The 21,322-nt window shown below is 48.9% G+C and overlaps 1 protein-coding gene across 1 annotated transcript; it reads right to left on the reverse strand.

Moving 5' to 3' along the window:
- Positions 1 to 20,248: 20,248 nt before the first annotated feature.
- On the reverse strand, positions 20,249 to 21,071 carry LOC144148305 (uncharacterized). Its single transcript, XM_077679860.1, has 3 exons — positions 20,893 to 21,071; positions 20,686 to 20,734; positions 20,249 to 20,584 (listed from the first exon to the last, which is right to left on the reverse strand). The coding sequence occupies exons 1-3, from the start codon at positions 21,069 to 21,071 to the stop codon at positions 20,249 to 20,251; spliced, it is 564 nt and encodes a 187-aa protein (XP_077535986.1).
- Between the last annotated feature and the right edge of the window lie 251 nt (positions 21,072 to 21,322).

The raw sequence follows: 21,322 nt of genomic DNA on the forward strand, positions 1-21,322 counted from the left end.
CGGTTTCGGTATCATGGAGATCTTAGCTGTTTTCCAGGCGGGCGGGATTTGCCCTCGTTCCCAGCACTGGTTCATGTACCGTGTGAGGGCGGCTATGGAAGGATCGTCCAAGTTAGTCAGCAGTTTATTCGGGACTCCATCCGGGCCAGGCGCCGATTTGGTCCGGAGATTCGTTAGTGCAGCTCGAATTTCAGCCTCCGTTAGAGGCCTGTCGAGTTCGGAGTTTTCAGGACCAGTGTATTCTGGCAACGGCTCTGGGTCTCCCTCTTTAATGTAGAGGTCCTTAATCGTTTTCAAAAGTTGCTGCTCATCACCGCCATATGTATGTAGGAGAGCTAGCAGGTTATTTCGCTGTACCGTTTTACCTCCGTTGGGGTCCAGGAGGCTTCTTAAGGTATTCCACGTGCTGATTTTCCCCATTTGGCAATCCATGCGGTCGCATACAGTATGCCATTGCTGATTCGTGAGATAGTTAGCGTGTGCTTCAATTTCCCGATTCAGTCTTGATAATCTCCTGCGAAGGGGGCGATTCAGTTTCTGCTTGTGGAGCCGCGCCTGGATGCTGGCTTTAGCCTCCCACATGTGTAGATGTCTGGAGTCAGCCTGTGTGATGAACTCAGGGTTCGGTGGTGGGAACCACGAGACGAGCACACGGAGTCAATGACGACAGAGGCCACAACACGAAGGGGAAACGTAGGAGCGATGTATTATGCGGCAAAAACAGCTCAAATGGGTCATGGGCAAAACGGAAAGAAACCAAAACGTTACAAACGCGGCAAACGCAAATGAGAAAGGAGAAAAACAACAAGCGGGATTCAGTCCTGCACTTCCTAACAGTCCCGCACAAGTCCCAGTTCAGCGAGGGTAGCGAACGCCCAACATACGCGTGCAATCTGGACTGGGCTCACATGGATTGTCGCAGTCACACTAGCCGAGGGTCGCAGACTTGCTGGTCCCGTTTGGCTGGCCCCACGTCACTCGAACCACACGTGGCCCGATCCGGTGGCGCAGCCCAGCAGGAACATGAGGCGGCCCGGCGCGGTAGCACGGACCTCTCGCCCGGAGGCCCAAGAGAGGCAGGCAGGGGCGGCGGCTCCGACGGGTGGTCCTCTCGAACCGATGGCGGCCCCGCCTGATTGACGACCAGACTCCCCGGCGCAAGGCACGGGTGCCCGGTGTGGTAGCGGGAACGAGGGAACGGCGCTACGGCACGGCCCCCGTAATGCGGCGTTCACTGGCGACGTCCCGGCGCGGTAGCACGGGCGCCGTCGGGTGGGTGTAGATCACGTTCGGTGCTGTCCAAGCACACACCGAGCTTATGCCGACCGATGGTGGTCCCCGTCGCGTTCCATCCGCTCACGCGCTCCCGCACCGGGAGATTATTGTCCTCTAATTGCAAGCATACCCCTTCGGGGATTGGCGGCACCATTACACTACCCCCGGCTTTGGAAAGTTGTAGGGGGGGCGGAGCCACACACACACTTTCAGTGTCGCCGGTGTTCGAGGTGCGGTGATGAGGGAGAAGAAGAAGAAAAGAAAACGCTATGTACACATAAAGGGCTACTTTCGTAAATGTCACCAAAACAATAAGGTAGCAAGCACAGATTTCCGGCATTACACTCGGCTCATGAAGTCTGCTCCAACATTATCCGCACCTTTTATGTATTGCACGGTGAATGAATATTCTTGTAGGAACAGGCTCCACCTCAAAACATGGCTGTTTAAGTGTTTCGCGGTTTGTAGGTATTGCAAGGGCTGGTGGTCTGTTTGGAGGAAAAACTTTCGACCACACAAGAACAGATGACATTTCCGCACAGCCCAAACGAGCGCTAAGCATTCTCGTTCCACGGTAGAGTACTTGCTTTCACGCGGGGAAAGCGTTCTGCTGGCGTACGAAACAGGGTGGAGGGTGCCATCTTTCTCTTGCAGCAGAACTGCCCCTACGCTCCTGTCCGATGCGTCGGTGCGCAGCACGAAGTTCTTACGCAGATCTGGTGCTTGCAAAATGGGTGCGGAAGATAGCTTCTGTCTCAAGTCGGTGAAGGCGCGTTCATGCTCTTCTGTCCAGTGGATTAAGTTTTTGGCACATTTGCGCGTGAGGTCCGTCAGTGGCTTGGCCGTCTCCGCGTAGTTTGGTATGAACTGGCGATAATAGCTGGTTAGCCCAAGGAATGACCGCACTTGCTTCTTGTTCTGGGGTCGTCTCGACTCCAGAATTTTATGCAGCGTTTTGTCCATTGGTTCTACTTGGCCAGATCCAATCTTGTGCCCTAAAAAGGATACCGTTGGACTTCCGATTTCTGATTTTCTTGGCTTGACGGTGAGCTTGGCTTCTCGTATGCGTGTGAAGACGGTTCGAAGAACGGAGAGGTGCTCGTCCCATGTTTCGGTAGCGACTAGCACATCGTCGAAGTAATGGAAGGTGTGTGGGATTCCCGTGAAGACCTTTCTCATAAGGCGAGCGTAGACTGCTGGCACTGTCTTCAAGCCAAATGGCATATATTTAAACTGGTACAGGCCGGACCTGCAAGAAAAAGCGGTCTTCTCACGGGAGTCTGGGGCCATCGGAACCTGCCAATAACCTTTCGTGAAGTCGAACTTTGAAAAAATCTTCTTTGGTCCGATTTCTGCAAGCAAAACGTCAATTCGTGGAATAGGTTCGTTGTCGTCCAGAAGTAGCTTGTTCAGTTCCCTAAAATCCACGCACACTCGGATCGTGTTGTCCGGCTTTCGGATAGCCAAAAGCGGCGAATTATATGGGGAGACTGATCGTTCGATGACGCCCAAGCGCAACATATCTTGAACCTCATTTTCAATGGGTTCTTGGAACGCGAAGGGCACGGGGTATTGCCGCACGTTTACCGGTATCGCGCTGGTCAGGTTGAGCTGACATTCCACGAGGTCTGTCTTTCCCGGCAGGTCACTGAATATGTCTTGAAACTGGCTGCACAAGGATTGTGCCTCTTTTCGTTGTTGCTGTGTCAACCCGGGGAAAATACCGATGTCCTCAAAAGTTTGCTCCTGGTTGCCGGAGAAGAAAGGTATTTCTTCGCTGTCGGTTCCATCTTCGATTATGTTAACAGCGGCTACAAACGCTGCGGCCTGTTGTCGCTCCTCATATTTCTTTAACATGTTGATATGAAAAAGTTTCGTTTTGCCTCCAGCATTTACCTCATAGTCAACGTCGTTGCATTGGCGGAGAACCGCAAACGGGCCCTTCCACTGCATCAACAACTTGTTTGTGCTGCTTGGAAGGAGTACCAGGACCCGGTCCCCGGGCTTCAATGGTCTTCGAACTGCTCTGCGGTCGTAATAGGCTTTCTGTTTGACTTTAGCCTTCCTGAGCTCTTCGTGCGCAGTCTTGCATGTGTCTTCAAGACGGTTCCGGAGTTCGACAACGTATGTGTAAGTGGTACGAATATCTTCGTCCAACCCGTCCTCCGTCCAGAGCTCTCTTAACACAGCCATCGGTCCTCGAACATGTCGACCGTAGATCAGTTCAAATGCGCGAAAGCGCATGCGCGAAGAAAACCACAACAGTCTCACTGATGCAGCCCGTTATGACTCGGTCGCGAGTGGCTCGATGGCTCCACGCGGACCGGAACGGAAGGCGAAGAGACCAGGCGCAGCGAAAACGGCAGGAGAGGGATCCCGGCGCTGTTGCTCAGTGCAGTAGCGGATCCGGCTGGTGACCAGGAGGTACCTGGCAATGTCCCGGTGCGGTAGCACGGGCGCCGTCGATGGGTGTCTTCGCAGCTGATGCAGGCGCACCCCGAACGCTCGTCCGCCCAAGAGCCCGGTCGCGTTCCTCCTGCTCTTCCTCGTCTCTGGAGGCGCATACCCATTAGCGGGTGATTGGCCTCCTCTCCTTCCACTGTTTTCTTTTCTGCGCCTGTTTTCTCCCTGGAGCTCATCACATTACCCCCGGCTTTAGAAAGTGTTTTGGGGTGACGCCACACACACACTTTCAGAAGACTCCGGTGGGCGAAAGCTGGTGCAGGAAAATAAAGCACAGTTCACACAGTCAAGAGATTTCGCGACCCGGCCGTAAGCATCGTCTGGAGTCCACGACACCTCACTGCAGAGACGCCAAAACAAGGTTAAAAACTTTGACTTCAGAACAAAGATGCTTCTGTTCGGCGTGGCGTGTATGTGCACTATGGACTTGTTGTTTTGCTTGAAAACAGACTTTCAGTTAAGCACACGCCGACAGTAGGCACCTTTCTTGAAAGAGCAATGCCCACCTCCCTTTTCGGATTTGCTGTCTTGCATCGCTGACAGGTCCTAAGAAACCTTCGGAGGTCGGCGTAAATGTTTGGCCAATAAAACTCTCGGAGGATTCTTTTAGATGTTTTTGAAAATCCATGATGACCTGGAATTCCTTCATGAGCCTTCCTCATGACCGCGTGTCTGAAAGGATGCGGAATTACAAGTTGCTGTATGGGGCGGCCAGACGGTAAGGCGTACCGACGGTACAGGAGCCCCTTTTGCGAAACAAACTTGCAGGGGTTCTCTTTATCGGAACAGGACTGTGAAGATGCCATCTTCATGCAGTTTTCTAGCGTCTTGTCCAGCTGCTGCTGTTGGCGCATCTCTTCTCTTGTAACGTCGGCGAACATGATGGGACTTGCTGGCCCGTTATGCTGTACTTTGTGATGGACGCCGCTGGTGTTCTCTTCGGCCGAAGAAGGACGTGCTTCTCCACCGAGCACCGCTGGAGTAGCTGGATGCCTTGGTTGCTGCGGCTTCCACGCAGGGTTAGGTTTGTTGGGGTCCCTAACACCTGGTACGTTTCCAAGTGTGAGGTCGTACAGGGGATCAGCCATGCATTTGGCCAGGACTTTTCCTCTGAAGTATGGTGTATCCACGTGGATGGAAGCCTCTTCAAGTCTCCTTGTGGTATTGTCCACAAAACGGACAGTTGATGCCTGGACTGTAAGGCAACTATCAGGGACCAGCTCTCGTCGCACGATGACGGCGTTGCTGCCGGTGTCTCTCAGAACGGAAACTTGTTGACCGTAGATGTCACCGGTTACAACTGGCATACGCCTTGCAGAACTTTTCGTTTGGAGCTGGCGTTGCTTTTTACGCTGGGACCGTGATATGGCCAATGTGCCTTTAGTCCCGCGGTGCTATTGCGGTTTGTCGTGACACTTCTCAATAGCGCATGCCGACACCTGCTCTTTATCAGGAGGCTTAGAGCGACAGCCGCCTGCGTGATGCCCTTGTTTTCCGCAGCTTCCGCAGTGGATGTTCAGGCCTACTACTCTGCAGTTTTGCGCGCTGTGCCCCGTTTTTCCGCATAAAAAGCAGGTGGGAGCTCTCTTGGAAGGAAGGTCTGTTTGCGACTCTTTTCTTTCTTCCCTGGTCTTTCCCAAGTTTGTGAGAGCTTGTTCTTCAAGGAAGTGATCGCAAGCTTCAGCCATTTCTTTGGTCGACTTGCAGTCCCTTTCCTTCATGAAAATGGCCAGCTGGGACGAGCAACACTTGAAAAATTGCTCCGCGATCATCTTGTCGCGTAACGCTTCGAACGTCTTGGGAACCCCAGACGTTTCGAGCCATCGGTCAAAATAACCGGAGAGTCGCGTAGCGAACTGAGTTCCCGTCTCGCCGTCCTCAGCTTTAGCCTGGCGGAATTTATCATTATACCCTTGAGGGGTAAAACGGAACCGCTGAAGGAGCGCCAGCTTGACTTTTTGGTAGTCCAGAGAATCTTCTGGCGTCATTCTCCCGATAGACGGAGAGCGCGTCTCCGGTGAGGCATGTGCTCAAGCCGACGGTCCATTTATCCTCCGGCCATTTTTGAGCGGCAGCAACCCTCTCGAACCTTAGGAGGTAAGCATCCAGGTCGTCTCTGCGCGCGTCAAATGGGGGGATAAAGTTATGCGGGCTCGTCGACATGACAGGCACGGGGTTATGTTGGGCTGCCACGGAGCCTTCAGCTTGTGGGCTGTTTTGTGCGACTTCCTGCAGCCTTAAGCTGAGCCTCAAGCTCTCCTGCTTTGCGCGTTCCAGCTCTGCTGCGGCCTTCAGAGCTTCCCGTTCTGCCGCCCTCTCATCGCGCAACCGATCCTGCTCCGCTTTGACCCATTCCCGCAGCTCTGCATCGCGGAGTCCCAGCTCCTTCCCGCTGGCCACTAACTTTTCCACCTCCATGTCGGTTCTCTATCCTCACGCCTCTTCCACAAGCCTCGTGACCTCTTCGAGATGTTATTGAAGAGGTCCTGTCGCGGACGCCAATTGTGATGAACTCAGGGTTCGGTGGTGGGAACCACGAGACGTATACGCAAGATCAATGACGACAGAGGCCACAACACGAAGGTGAGGCGGGTAGAGGCAATATATTGCAGAGAGCGGACACACGGGGGTATGCAGAAGGCGATGGAAAAACAAGAACAAAATTGAAAAATAAAGGAATGAAATGCAAAGGGAGAGGAAACCACAACTAAGTCCTTCCCTGTCGCAGTTTCTTGGCGATTCGTGAGAGAAAGCGCATGCGCGAAGAAAACCACAACAGTCTCACTGATGCAGCCCGTTATGACTCGGTCGCGAGTGGCTCGATGGCTCCACGCTGACCGGAACGGAAGGCGAAGAGACCAGGCGCAGCGAAAACGGCAGGAGAGGGATCCCGGCGCTGTTGCCCAGTGCAGTAGCGGATCCGGCTGGTGACCAGGAGGTACCTGGCGATGTCCCGGTGCGGTAGCACGGGCGCCGTCGATGGGTGTCTTCGCAGCTGATGCAGGCGCACCCCGAACGCTCATCCGCCCAAGAGCCCGGTCGCGTTCCTCCTCCTCTTCCTCGTCTCTGGAGGCGCATACCCATTAGCGGGTGATTGGCCTCCTCTCCTTCCACTGTTTTCTTTTCTGCGCCTGTTTTCTCCCTGGAGCTCATCACAGCCTGCCATAAGTCTGCCTCTTCGGGTATAATGTGTGTGGCCAGGTCAACATGGCTTTGTAGCTCCAAAATCCACTCATCCAAGTCTTCGATCGCTGCCCCATCTGGTTCTACATTTGCTTCTCGTAATTTCCGGAATGTGTCACACTTGGTAATCATAAGTCGTCTGCCCATTGATTTAGCTGGTCCGGTCTGGATAATTGTTTCGACTATGTAATGATCACTTCTGAGGTTTCTACGCCTGTTGTTCCAGATGGCCTCCTTGATATTTTTTGTGAAAGTGAGGTCCGGGGTGGTGTCCCTTGTGACGCTGTTACCCACCCTTGTGGGGTATGTAGGGTCAGTGAGCAGGGTCAATCTTAATGACTGCGCATCTTCCTATAATATTCTTCCTTTCTTGACCTCTCTGGGGTATGTAAACTTCATGTAACCTTGCTACCTCGTAAAATTTATCAAGTGTTAGAGGTGGCACAGAGTAAAGTTACTTTCATCATTTCAGTGCTTTCTGTTTTAAATAAATTATGTTGGTTGGCTGTGTTGCTGTGTCTGCTCGTCATGGCTTTAGAATAAAATTTGGTTCCTAGTTCATGTTCGTCGATTGTGCCTATCTTTCCACATGGCGTTTTCAACTCGGTGTAAACCATAGATTGGGTAATTAATGTAATATTTTTGGTCGGATTTTTACTTCAATAAGTTATTTTTACATCGCGAACAATTAAACGAAGACGAAGAGAGTGCCTACAGAGGCAATTGCTGTCCGTGTAGCTCCTCGCTTCGTGCTTCGTCTAATTGTTCGCGCTGTAAACATTAATGCAATGGATTGGAAACTAGCGCAATGCTACTCTGTACCCAATGATCTCGAAATATCCTGGTGTAGCAGTGGGAAGAAACAATCGGCCTCATTTTTTTTTGTTTTTGGCATGTCGCGGAGAACTCTGTTAACCGTATGCGTCGTGGCTAAGGCGTTTCGCTGTGGAGCACGAGGTTGCTGATTGTATTCGCGGCCGCGGCGGCTGCTTTTCGGATGGAGGCGTAAAGCAAAAACTCCTGTGGGTACGAGATTTCTTCGCACGATAAAGATGCCTACTTGGTCAAAATTTAACTGGAGCAATCCACTACTGCGCATGTCATCGCCTCCGTTGCGTCGGCGCGTTAAACCCTACAATCAATCAACCAATCAATCAATGCTCGTATGCATCGCCGGTTCGTTGACGCGACAGTGAGCCTCAACATGATGTAGGTTATACAGCTGCGCTTACACCATTTTTCTGCTTAATAAGTCATGCCCAGCTTTCTGGCTTACGCCTAGTTTTGCCATCGGCAACCAGGTGCTCAGGAACGGGCGTAACTCTTACAGTGGCGATCTTTTCAGCCCGATTGTTTATTTTTTTTTAGATTTTCCGCTATGTTTTTCTTATCATGTTATCTTAGGAGTGAATACTACCAGGCTTAAGAATATGGATTAACATGGCTTAAGTATATTGGTCCAACAAGGTTTCTGTAGTGTTTGAAGCGTGAGTATTCCGGAGAAGGTTCAGTCATTGCGGAAAATCTCCTGTCGTTCTCGGAGCAGACACAGTGTTGATCACTGGGTGGGTGCTCTGCCTCGTCCTTATATAACGCCGGGTTCCAAATAAGTCCAATTTCTTTTATGCCTACGTGCTCTACAGGTGCGTTGGATAAGTGTGGCTGAAGTGAAGAGGCAGTACGAGTTCTCGATGCTGTTACAAATCGTTGGTGTGTGAGTGCGCGCGCGCCTGTGTGCGGCGTGAGTGTGCTTGTGTGTGTGTGTTAGCTTGCGTGCGTACATGCGGGTGTGTGTGCGTGCGTGTGTTTGGGCGTGCGTGAATGCGTGCATTTATCCGGGTGCGTGCATGTGCGTGCATGTGCGTGTGTGCGGGACCTCCTTATTTCATCCCTGGCTACGTTCGGTAGACCACGGAAAGTAAAGACGGCAGTAGAGCAGCCAGAAGAACATTAGGCAGTTTTGAATGTAGTTGTGCAGTAATAGTAAGTTTCGGTAAGTACATTATAGATATCTGGTTTCACTCTTTGTTGATCCCCGTGTGATAATTCAAGTGACGTCATATTGATAATCATTGTGCGTTTCGTCTACAGCTTCGAAGTTCAACCACATTCGCAGAGTGGATTAGCACAACAATTTTTTTTGTATTGGGCCTAATTAGACAATTGTGTAGATTATTTGGCGTTTTTCTAAAAGAGAAAAGCTATAGGCAAAAAACAAATTTCGAATAGAAAGTTGCAAAGCGGTTTGCAAAACTTCCGAAGAGTTTCTGCAGTATTGTTCAGCTTACTCAGGCATGATGTACAAATACACTACGTGACATGGCCGCTTGCGCGTCGTCATTGCAGTGCTCCTACACGTTCGGTGCACAAACAGCCACAGGGGTGCACCCGCTAAAAACCGACAGGTCACCGACGTAAACGGTAACAGCTGCCTCTTCTCACGGCCTGTGCGTATCGCCCTACCGAACTGTCGTGAGGGAAGCACATCTCTGGCGCAAATGGCAACAGCGAATGCCTGCATCGCTGAACTGTCGCGTTTAAAGCGGCAACACCCCGTTGGCCGTCTGAACGCGAAACAATTGGGAGCACTGCAATCAGGCAGCGCAAGGGGACAGAGACATCGTGTATTTTTTTGTTTTTGTACTGAGCAGAAAAAATCTAATACTGAATAAATAGAAAGACTGAAACTGTTTATTCGGTAATTCTGCAAACCATTCGCCAATTACTTTCAAGGGGAATTTTTTGTTGCCAAGATCCGTTGCTTCAGAAGTTGGCTAAATAAGTATGACTTATTATCTGATTAGTGAAGGTCCAAAAAATAGTGACGCAATAAATATAAAATAGAGAAACACGCCTTAGTCGTATCGTCTCAAAGTGTATCAGCATATGTTTCAACTGCGGCAGAAGTTAGCTGAAACGCCCTCATATATAGTACTGGGTTGAAAAAAGAGGTTGATTAGAGGATTGATTAGAAAGGTAGGTAACTGACTGACTGATTGGTTGGATTTAATGGATATACTAATAAGTGACAATGCACAGGGAGCTTTTTTTCTTTTGAATATTAGGAACTATTTCCTTTTTGCGATCTTATTTATCTAGCTCCAGAAAGAGCCTTTCGATATGCGGCCTATTTCGCTTGTTCCGCTCGAGAAACGGCACTGTGCATATTTTCGGCATACCACCGCTGGTGCAGCCATTCTAAGAAGGCCGCAAATGTCCAAGGTGCCTTCCGCTCTCCGGTAGGTCAAAGCATAGGGTGAAAGTCATTCAAATACTACAAGAAAAGGATTTCGATTGATAGATTGGTGGATTAATCGATCGATCGATCGATCGATCGATTGATTGATTGATTGATTTATTGATTGAATGATTGATTTATTTATTGATTGATTGATTGATTGATTGATTGATTGATTGATTAAATGATTGATTGATTGATTCATTGATTGATTCATTGATTGATTGATTGATTGATTGATTGATTGTAGAGTTTAACGCGCCGATACAATGAGGTACGACACGACAGGCGACGAGGCACGCCCTAGTGAAGAGCTCCGGATTAACTTTGACTACCTGGCGATCTTTAACGTGCGCCAAATTCTCGTACACGCGGGCGTTTCAGTTTTTCGCCTGCATCAGAAAAGCGGCCGCCGCTGCCGGATATCCAGTTCGCATCCCCGTGCTCAGCAGCACAACGACTTAGCCACTGAGCCACCACTGTGGGTGAGAACCCGATTTCAAAATTATGCTAGTACTACACTGATTGCGGGAAGTGCAAATGTAAGAAGAAGCAATTTTCGTAGTTAACTGTTCCGGCATTCTTTCTGACCGCATGATTCTCCTGCATGCTGGAACGAAGAAGGCTAACTTGGAGCAAATCTCTCCGCATACCGACTAGTTGAAGTATCGAATATATGCGTGAACGTAATTATAAACTCTCAAAGCCCGTTAGACTATTGGCTAAAGCCAGAACGCCTAAACGCTTCGTTGAGATACTCCCATCAACAATAAAGTTAACGTTACCTAAACACCTTGGTAGAAGGTTGGGGAGAGAAGGAGGCACCGAAAAAGAGGCACGTGAACGACCATGATTACCGATATAATCATGGTCGCGAGGAGCCATGGCTTATTATTAAGCTATTCCCGAAAAACTGTAAGTACATCTCCTCATCCTACTCTAAAAATACGATCCTTCCCAGGGCCACAAGGGGTCTCAATTCTGACGAATCGGAAACTCTCTAGTTGACTAACCAACACAAGCATCTACAAACCTGAAACATAATACATAAAACAATAAACTTTGCTAAATTGGGGAACGCATCCATTCTCTTCCGCGTAACCTAGCCATTTCCAATTGCCTGCTATCGGCAGAACAACTAAACCGTATTTACTGGTTTTCTATGCACCCAATTTTTTCAAGATCACGACGCCGAAAGAGGGAGTTGTGGTTCGATTCGAAAAATCTAGATTTACCCTTTCTTCCTGCGCCCCCTTTTTTTGGCCGTATCTCGACGAGAAGGGCGAGAGGTATAGAGTTTCATTCGACAAATATTCAACCGAACACTAGGTACAGTGAAACTGCCACTCTAAAATGAGACCCAGTCATCTTCGCTACTATTCGAGTGGGTTGTGCCGCTTGTGCCGCCGCTTTTGTTTTACCATTTCCCAGCAGATCGTCTTCAGTTCCGTTCAAGTGGTTTGTAATTGAAACCTTCATAAATTACTTGACCAGTACGTCAACTGAAGCCCGCTTTCAGTCAAAATCCACCTTTCGATGCGTGATTAAAAAAGGGAGCGCTTAGATTCGCATGCAAATGTTTTCCCCCAATATTTCCCCGAAGTAGGAAAGGGTACTTAGAGTCCTGTAAACGCGGTATATCCCTCTCCTATCAACACGTGGAAGACATCTTGTACTGTCACGTTACCTGATGATCACCGCGAGTTGACTGAGAGGGCACAAAGAGGAGCTTTTGTTCCACCTTTGAGCTCTCTGCCATCGGTTTACCCCATTTTCCTATGCTCTAAATAATTCTTCCACAACTGACATCTTCCCCCTCTCCCTACGCCAAACCGCATGGCTCTGTCCAGCCTAAACAATATGGCATAAGACATCAAAACATTGACAATGTCGCTTTCTCCGTCAAACTGATCACTACGCTGATTTTTTTCTTTATATTTACCACCACCCCGCAACTACAACATTTAACGACCACACCTTAAGCCCCAGAACCACAGAGGTCCTCGGTCTCTCGTCTCAAGCGAATATTAAAAATCCCGGGCCATCTCCACTAACGTGAAACCTGGTGAGGGGCGAAGCATGCAGTGTATAATTGTATTCTTGGCGGCTTGCCCTTTTTTACCAATGGAGATGAAACCGTTGAGAGGTAGAGGTATACAGGTTTGCTGCAATTGTCTCTTGTCGTATAAGCATGAACCTCTCTAGCGCGGGGCGGAAAGGAGTGTCCCACTGTTTTTTTAGTAAGCGTTAGGTTGTTGCGAGTCCTAAACAACTTTCCAGGTGGCAGTTCAGTACTGTGACTACATTAGACGACGATTAAAACGACCACAAGAGACGCCAAAAGCAAGAACCCCTAACAGGCCTCGCCACTAAAGCCCTTGTTGTTAGTCTTTCTCTCTTTGGTTACTCAGTGCTCATGAAGCGCGTCTTAAATGAAGTAATAACTCCGCTAGAAAACGCTTGGTGGTCGTCTATACAACGCTCTCGCTTCATGAATCTTCAAAAGAGAAATATCCTCTCTAACTGTTGCTTGATTTCTTATCATACACCTGCCTTGGCAACATTACCGGCTCTTCTAGCAAGGCTTGATAATTTCATGAGCGTTGTATATCCGTTTAATATATGGTCGCAGACAAACGGGGTGACTTAATTATGTTACAGCACTAACCAAAAGTTTCTGATAAGAAATTAGTGTACTGTTTCAACACAGCTATATTTAGGCATTTACCATTAAGCGTAGGAAGCGGGTATACCGGCTTCTCGCTAGTACTTTGTAACGGGGGAGCTGTAGAACCATTTTTATTTACTTGTGGATGTGGCGAGGCACCCATGAGCAGGTGTTGAGAGGGCTTGCTTCAAGAAAATATTGTGGTTGGGGAGATCCGCGTAATCGAACCGGGCCCTTCACGTCCTCAATCCGGCAACCTTTCCGCCGGCCCATCTCAGAGGGCCGAGGGGCCCGGGGTTACTTGTGGCAGCTAAGAATAACATGTGTAGCCAATTGGAAAGAAAAAAAAACGCCGCCCGTAGTCGGAATCCAACTAGAGTCTCTCGTGTTTTGAAAGTGCTGTCTATCCTATTGCACTCCCACCGCACTCGGGCTGAAACGCATTTCTTTGCGGCTAAAGCTCATGCATTAGCTTCGGTATTTGGCGTAGTTAGAGGGGCCTTTGGCTTCGGACTTAACCAGTTTGTATTTTTGAATTTAGGATGGTGGTTTGTGGAATTGTGGATCGTGAAAGCGCGACCTGCATTAGTTTGAAGCGCTGGTCATACAGGGGCATTGAGTTTGGGTACCTAGCTTGTTTCGAGAATGGTTCCCTAGTTACAGCTGTGCTTGGGGAAAACATGGAGAAGTCTTTGTTTGTAAGCGATAGTGCGACCTGCACGTGTGTTTGAACCCTCTAGATGTGGCTGAATCAGTGTATCATTGTTTGTTGCTCTGTCGCATTGCGTATTATTGGTTGCTTGTGCAACTTAGTCCTGACACCGAGGAAAACCCTGGCCCTAACACTAAGTAGGAAGGGATACTCTTAGTTGTCACCAATGAAATCTTCCCAGAAAACTCTGCACAGTGGTCTACAGAGTGCGGATACAGATATTCCGCCCATAGAAGCCACTCTTGCCACACTTAAACAGTACCACGATAAGGTAGTGGATCACTGTGTCGAAGCAACAACTGCCTTTTGTTGTGAGGTCAAGGAGATGAATTTTTTAAAAAAATTGATGAGTTAGATAATCGTAGTTGCGGAACAACCTAGATGTGTATTTGTGCTGTGGAGCAACGATACGCGGGTTCGATTCCTGGCTGCGGCGGCCCCTTTTCTAAGGAAGGCGACAAGCAAAAACGCCGTGTGTTCGATATTTCGGCGCAGGTTAAACATTCCAAGGTGGTCTAAATTAATTCGGAGCCCTCCACAAGGGCACGCACAATTGCCCGTTCAGCGCTAGTGCGTCTAATATACAATCTATCACTTAACCTAGTTGTGTACGGCGTAAATGAAAAGGAGGATAAAGCTCACGGCACTCTTGTTGGAAATGCCGTGACCAACATCTCATCTTTGCGAGAGGGCTAATGGTAAATGGGACGTCGGTCGGGCGCATATACTGTGTTGTCAAGAAAAAAAAATGCCATGCGAGAGTGCCCCGTTGTGAGTCGATTTTATGACTTCCCAGAAAAAATAACAGGGCTACGGAACTTTTTCAAGCTCAAGGGTTAAACTATACCTGTTTCGGTATTTCGACTGGCTGTGCGTGAAACTGGCCAGAAGCTGCGGCAATTGCCAAAAGTTAACCCCCAAACACACATAAAGGTACTATGGTGTATCAGCAGCTTAAAAAAGCTCGTAGGTTTGGATTTCCGAACATAATTATCTGGGGTTAAAACAAAAACTTGATGACGTTTTTGTTGCAGATGCCACGAATTTCGAAAACCAGACTTATCAGGAATGTTCCACTTTCATTAGTGTGTTTCAATCCGAGAAGTGTTGTCGACAGAAAAAGTAGAATAGTTGTTGTTGCTGTACTCTCCTGATATAGTAGTTATAACAGAAACAAGGATCAACACTGGCTGCTTTACAGAGGCCCTAGGTGATACCACAATGACCCAGGTTCTGTCGTTTCCCTCATAAATAAATGTGGAATGGGTTGCAAGAAAGCGGAGCGCCAGCACGCGCGCCGGGTGGTGGCTGACCCAGGTGATTGACGCGTTTCTCCCGGAGGTACGCAAAGAGGGAGGGGCGCCGTTGGCAGTTGGTGGAGGGCAGCCAAAGCATCTGCGCCGCCAGGATTAGGTTGGCATAGCGGGCGATTTTCGATTCTCGCCGTTGTTAGAGATGCGTTCAGCAGTCTGCTGTGAAATGTATATAATTCGTTCCTTTCAACCATGGAGGACTTAGCTTGCGTAAATTAAAACACAGTGCCAAGCGGTTGCGAGTGGTTGATGCCGCTGGCTGGCGCTCGTTCGGAACCCTTGATTACACATGTTTATCAGCGTGAAGAGTGAAAGCGAGCAAGTAGTCAAGGACGAACCCGAGCGGCTGAGGGACTAACTGGTTATTCCGAGGGAGAAACTTCTCGGCTCGCGGTACGAACAGTGAGTTTCTGTCTTTTGTGCTACTTTTTTTCTTGGAGTGCACAAACGTGAATATACGTGCAGATAGACAGGGAGAGATAAGGATATGTGTGTGTGTGTCTGTGGGTGTGTGTGCGCGCGCTCGTGTGTGTGTTTGTTTGTTTAAAACCTGATTCATGCAAAGTAACGTAATTTGGTAAGTCAAGTAAATAGTTTGTCCCACATATTGTGAATCTGTCCAGATATATAAACAAAAATACTGTGAAATAATTAAAATCGGACTCCAGGACGAAGGAATCAGATGTTTGAATTCAATTCAACTTGCGACAAAGCATCTCAAAACACTTTCAGTGATCATCCTACAGAAGCCCGTCAATAGCCAAATGTCAAGATAAATTAGACAGACTTTCTATATACCAACGTCAACAGACAAATGTCAAGGTAAATTAAGTAGACTTTCTATATATACAACATACGAGTGCCAACATACATTCAATATAATTTTTACAGACACCAGTCAATAGAACGTAAGAGTATGTAGGATAGCAATAAAGTTGGTAGAATGTCAACAGAACGTCTACAGAATATAAAGAAGCATTTTTGTAAGGGTTCCGCTTGAATTTTACACCAGCAAATCATCCCATCTTTTACCATGGAGAGATCAGAACGCAGCGTGTGGCACTCAGCTTATGCGTCCGGCGACATAAAATCATGCGGCTGCCAGTAAGGTGATCGGGCAAACGACTTCACTCGTGTCTTGTGGCAGGTTGGCTGTAGGATGCTGCACAAAATACTTCAGCTATGTAGGAGACAGAGTAATGCGAAATACTGCTGCGGCTGCCCGCCCAAACACTACAGAAAACTGCCCCTTGAGGCGGTCACTTTAATCCCAGGGCAAACACAAGCGCTTTTAAGTTTGCGCCGTAGTTGAGATTGAATTGCGGTACTAGTTGTCACACTAATACTGAAAACACACACGCTGGTCACTTAACCAACGTTATCGCGCTAAGCTTTACGTTATGGGATCAGTCTAACACACATGTATAGAAAAAAGGGACCGTGTCGCGGGTCCCCCGGCAGAAATGGCGTAGTAATAAAATCGTGCGCTGCGCACGGTCCGTGCGCATGACGTCGCCCTAGCAACAGGTAGGGTAGGTGCAGAAAATTCGCTCTCGAGGGCGCACACAAGGTGGCGGACATGCACGCCATGCTACTGAACGAGCAACTTCTAGGTAATACTGTTCCCTTTTGCTAGATTGCACGTTTGTTTTTTAGGCGATCACCTACATGTTCAACTAACCAAGCCTGAAGCGACGACTCGACAAGCTTGAAGCCTGACAAGTGACCAATTCTCAATGCTAGCAAACTAGCAGCGAGAAAACCGTTGCCTGCTAAGATTACTTCCATTTGGTCCTTGTTTGTAAAAAACATTTTCTCGGCTTAAAAAGACTACATTTCTTGAATAGCTGCGGGCAACGTCTGTGCTTCATATATGTTTACTTATTTTACAAATGTAATAACTATTGTTTTTATTAAAAATTTTACCTTAATTTTAAAACAACTAACGTAATAATACAGCTTTGTTTATTTCAAAATATGCAAATGACCCATTGAAAAAAGAAAACAACAAAACTTTTTATGAACTTAAAACTAGTTAAATTATTTTTTGTTTGTTTTGCTGCTTTCTAATTTGCGTATTTGGCAAAGCTGTATAAATTACAATATTAAACACGGGAGATACATAACTTTCGGCTGAAAGAAATGTTCCGAATGATGGTAGGTTAGACGATTGCTGTTTGAGTGATTGTAGTGGTGGCTTGGAAGAAATGTATACTTCGTACAAAGTATCAATGCGAGAACGGGGAAAGTGTCCACGTCAGCGAGTATGCGGTGTGTTAGTGCAACCGAAGCAGAGGAGATCGCCATCGCCCTAGCAATGGCCGAGCTGGGGTGTGACACCGTCCTAAGCGATTCGCTAGAAGCCGTACGAAACCTAGCCAACGGCCGGATCAGTGACAAGGCAGCCAAGATAATCGAACGAGTGGTTGCGCAGGAAGAACGAAGAGTAGAAGTAAGGTGGATCCCTGCGCACGCGGGTGAATGCTCTCCGAATACACCCAACCACAACGAGACGGCCCACAGGGAGGCGCGCGCTATTACTCACCGCGCTCCCAATGTGGAGAGTCGTCCCGAGTGCGAATGGTGGTCGGACACCAAGGACCGAGCGAGAGGCTATGGCGAAACACTCAAGAACATGCGGCTTTTGAGACGGGCGTACCCGCCGCCACATCGGTCTCTGGGTCGCGAGGAAGCAGTGTGGCTAAGAAGACTCCAGACAGCGTCGGTAACGTCACCGGCAGCGTTACATCAGATGTTCCCGGATGAATACCCCGAGGCCCTGTGCAGTGTGTGCAAGAAAGGACCGGCCAACCGGTGGCACGTTATGTGGGACTGTGCCACCGAACCGGACAGTGCCAGTTTCGAGAAGTATCCAGCGAAACTTCAAGGAGCCATCGAGTCTGCCAGTAATGTAGATCAAAAATGGGCCATCCAGCAGATCTTCACCGCGCTTGAAAGGCATGGGCTCCGGAAAGGAGCTAGTGCTCAGTAGGGCTGCGACAGGGGATGCAACGTTAGGCCGCGTTGAGGCGGAGTCGTAAATCGGCCCCCGCCTACTGCAGGATCTTTGTAAATAAAGTCTTTTCCAATCCAATCCAACAAAGTATCCAACCTGGAAAATCTTAAAGCTTGGAGATCACAATGTATAATTAGTAAAATGAGTGACCGCACGAGATATTAAACCGTAGCAAGTAGTAACTAAACCAAAAAGCGGCGATAACATAATGACGACTAACAGAGTTACATTAAATTCAAGACGCAAACGAAAGAATGTAGCTTGCTGAACGAAGGCTTTCAAGTAAGGTGTCGGCTAGATCTGCGTTATATCAAACTAGATTTTTGTTAGCGGATACGTAGTAACAGGCGGATAAATGAGGTAACCAGAATTTGACTCCTGGTTAATAAACAAATTTTAACTCATTTGAGAGCTTCATCCTCAAAAGGATAAACCAATTATTGTGCCTTATGACACGTTCTGCCGAAGTTAAGTGAAGATCTCTATTATGTCGAACGGAGTGTTCAATAATTGGACGTCGGTCGCCAGGTGACTGTTTTGCATTAGGAGATAAGTCGAATTTAAGAGGTTTTCAAAAGAAATTTTATTTATTTATTTATTTAGTACCCACAGCGCCTGTGGCATTACAGTGCGAGGGGTACAAGGAAATATACACTAATCAATGGGAGTGATTTAACAATAAATGCAGAGTCAAACTTAAACAGCATACACAACATGAATACGCAACTTGAATGTTACAACAATGATGTGATGTGAAATGATGTGACCTCGTTGAACCACCTTAGCTGCGCTGGCCTCGCGACTGAATAAATAGGTTACGGCAATAGAAGTGGGCGTTTTGCACACCGCCAGTACAAAACCTTCGCACTTCGAATCCAGGAACGTTTTCACGCGTTCATTATTTAATACTTGTCGCAGTGTCGTAGCGGTCTCACAGCGTTTTGTGACGTGTGACAGCCCCCACAACCTGTCGCAGGTGTTACACTATGTTCTATATTCGTTTTTGAGGGGACGTTTTGTGGAGAGCCTCTGCCGAGGTTTGCTGGAAGTTTTTCTCTCTTATGGTACGCCTCATCACTTGCGTGGTGTCGGTGAGTTAAACCTTATCTTGAAATCATGAACGCGATTTACATGCTCTCTTAGTTTTTGTTTATTTTTGCGACACTCTCTTCACAAAATCTTTTGTTTGTAGAATCTTCTGGTTTATTTTTCATTTCGCTACAACAGAGTCCGGACTGGTCTCCTTTTCTGTGGAACATACGTCATTCCTTGTTAGCTGCATACGTTGGGGTGTTCCCGGAGCGTTGTTAGGAGGGCAGTTTCCCAGTCCATTTGGAATGCTTGCCGCAGGGGGCATTACAACTTCCTTGCTGCCGAGAACCACTTGATGGCCGTGCAGCTCCTCTCCCCGTCTAGGTCGACCATGTGTAGTGCTCGTGCGGCCTCATTGAACACTCACTCTGGCGTAGTTTCTCACCTCCGTTCTTGAGTCGCACAGCACCGTCGTGCACGTGGGGTCGCCGATGGCCAGGGATTTGGCCACCTCCTCTGCCCGGTGCGCCTTCTGGGTTTTCACCCTCGCCAACCTTTATCGTTTTGTAAGTCGACGATCTGACGACCGCTGCTGCGTAGGCCCACTCGCTCTCCTGGTACTCGTCCGCGTCCACGTACATGGCAACTTCGTCTCTGGTGTGGAGGGGCTTGAACGCCTTGGCCCTCGCCGTCCTTAATTCCTTGTTGAACCCCGGGTTCATAATCTTCGGTACCGGGCATACCCGTGACAGTCTGCCTGTGGCGTCACGTACGGGTACCTCGGCGTTCTCGGCTCCCACCTATCTCACTGTCCGACGCAGGTCGCGCTGTTTAGGTCTGCCTGTTCTCGTTTCCGACAGCATTGAGATCGGGCAGGTTCTCTGCACCTCCGCGATCTCCTTCAGGATGTTGTGCACCCCCAGAGATGGGACCTTCTCGGTGCTCATGCAGTCGAGCAGGCCGAGTGCCGCCTTCTACGCCTTGGCTATGAGCGCGTTTATCTTGTTTATATTGCACTGCCTCCAGTTGTGGCACGCCGCAACGTAGGTGATGTTGCTTATGGCGAAAGACTGCACCAATCGAGTGAGGCTCTCTTCCGTTACGCCGCCGGCCATTATATATGACACCCTTCTGATGAGCCGTGTGGCCGCAGTGACTTTAGCCGCAAGACTGTTCAGGTTCACACCGTTCACGTGCTTGTGCTCAATCAACACGCCGGGCAATCGGATCCTCTCTACCCCCGTTATAGTTGGCCGCCGCTCATTCTGACCTTGAGCTCCTGTTCTTTCGGTAACTCCTCGTACCGTATGTTTTTCCTGGTCGTTTTCTTCGGTGGACTGACCAGGAGTTAGGACTTGCTCGGGGAGCTTTCGAGTGCAGACACGTCTACTTGCTCATCGAGGGCATCCAGTGCTTCTTGCAGCGTGCTCGCAATGTATCCGTCGCCTCCTTTCTGGACACACAGCGTTATGTCATCGGCGTAGATCATGCATCGGACCCCTGCCACTCGCGAGAGCCGTTCGGCCACCCCGATCACTAATAGGTTGAAGAGCAGCAGCGAGATGATAGAGCCTTGGGGGGTCCCTACACTCCCGAGCTTCTTCTCTGGGAGCTTCCGGTCACCGTCGTTGATCTCGGTGGTGCGCTTCGTCAGGAAGTTCCTGATATAGTAGTACGTTCTCTTCTACATGTCAGTAGGGACACCTCCGTCATGATAGCGTAGTGCTTCACTTTGACGCCACATGTCAGTAGAGACACTTGGGCGAGGATAGCGGAGTGCCTCACTTTGATGAAGGCGATTTTCAGGTCCAGGCTCAGGATGGCCCGGTTGTCTCTGTGTTGCGGCGTCCTCCAGGATCTCGTTCTTAAGCTGTATCATGGTTTCCTACGTCCCGAGCTTGTACTGTAACCCTACCAAAGTGTTCGGGTACAGCTCCGCTTCATCCACGTACCTTTACCATTTGTTCATTAGCATGTGCTCTAGCGGCTTGCTCGGTCGTTGGTTCGGTCGTAGGTTCGTAGGAGATCTGTAATAGGTTCTCGATGTTCGGGGGCTTGCCCGGCTTGGGGATCGGGGTAGTCTTGGCCGACTTCCACTGCTTCGGTAGCTTCCCGGCTCGCCAGCACGTGTTGTAGTACGCTTGGAGGTTATCGATCGATCGCTCTTTCATTCTTATTCTTCAGTGCTCTGTTTGTCAAGCAGTAGGGGCTGGCGGTTCACTTAGTGTTCAGGTCGTGTAGGGCCACTCTCAACTCCCACACTTCTATGTCCCTGTCAGCCGCTCGTTCGTCTCGCCTTGGTAGTCCGGGTACGTCTCCGTGGGGGTGGCCGGCAGGTACTTGTCGTCGAAGCGCTTGTTCACCTCGGCCTCTCCCTTCTCGCCAGCGCCTTGAGGAGTGTCTTGACCAGGTTATCTTTCTG

Source organism: Haemaphysalis longicornis, unplaced genomic scaffold (assembly GCF_048455015.1).
Source record: "Haemaphysalis longicornis isolate Haplotype H1 unplaced genomic scaffold, Haemaphysalis longicornis Haplotype H1 scaffold_8, whole genome shotgun sequence".
NCBI classification, from domain to species: Eukaryota; Metazoa; Arthropoda; class Arachnida; order Ixodida; family Ixodidae; genus Haemaphysalis; species Haemaphysalis longicornis.

Coding starts and splice junctions, on each gene's coding strand:
- LOC144148305 (XM_077679860.1), bottom strand. CDS start 21,071: ATGAAAGAGCGATCGATCGATAACCTCCAAGCGTACTACAACACGTGC. Junction 20,735..20,892: donor ACGACCGAACCAACGACCGA/GCAAGCCGCTAG, acceptor GCCGCAACACAG/AGACAACCGGGCCATCCTGA. Junction 20,585..20,685: donor TGAAAATCGCCTTCATCAAA/GTGAGGCACTCC, acceptor ACTGACATGTAG/AAGAGAACGTACTACTATAT.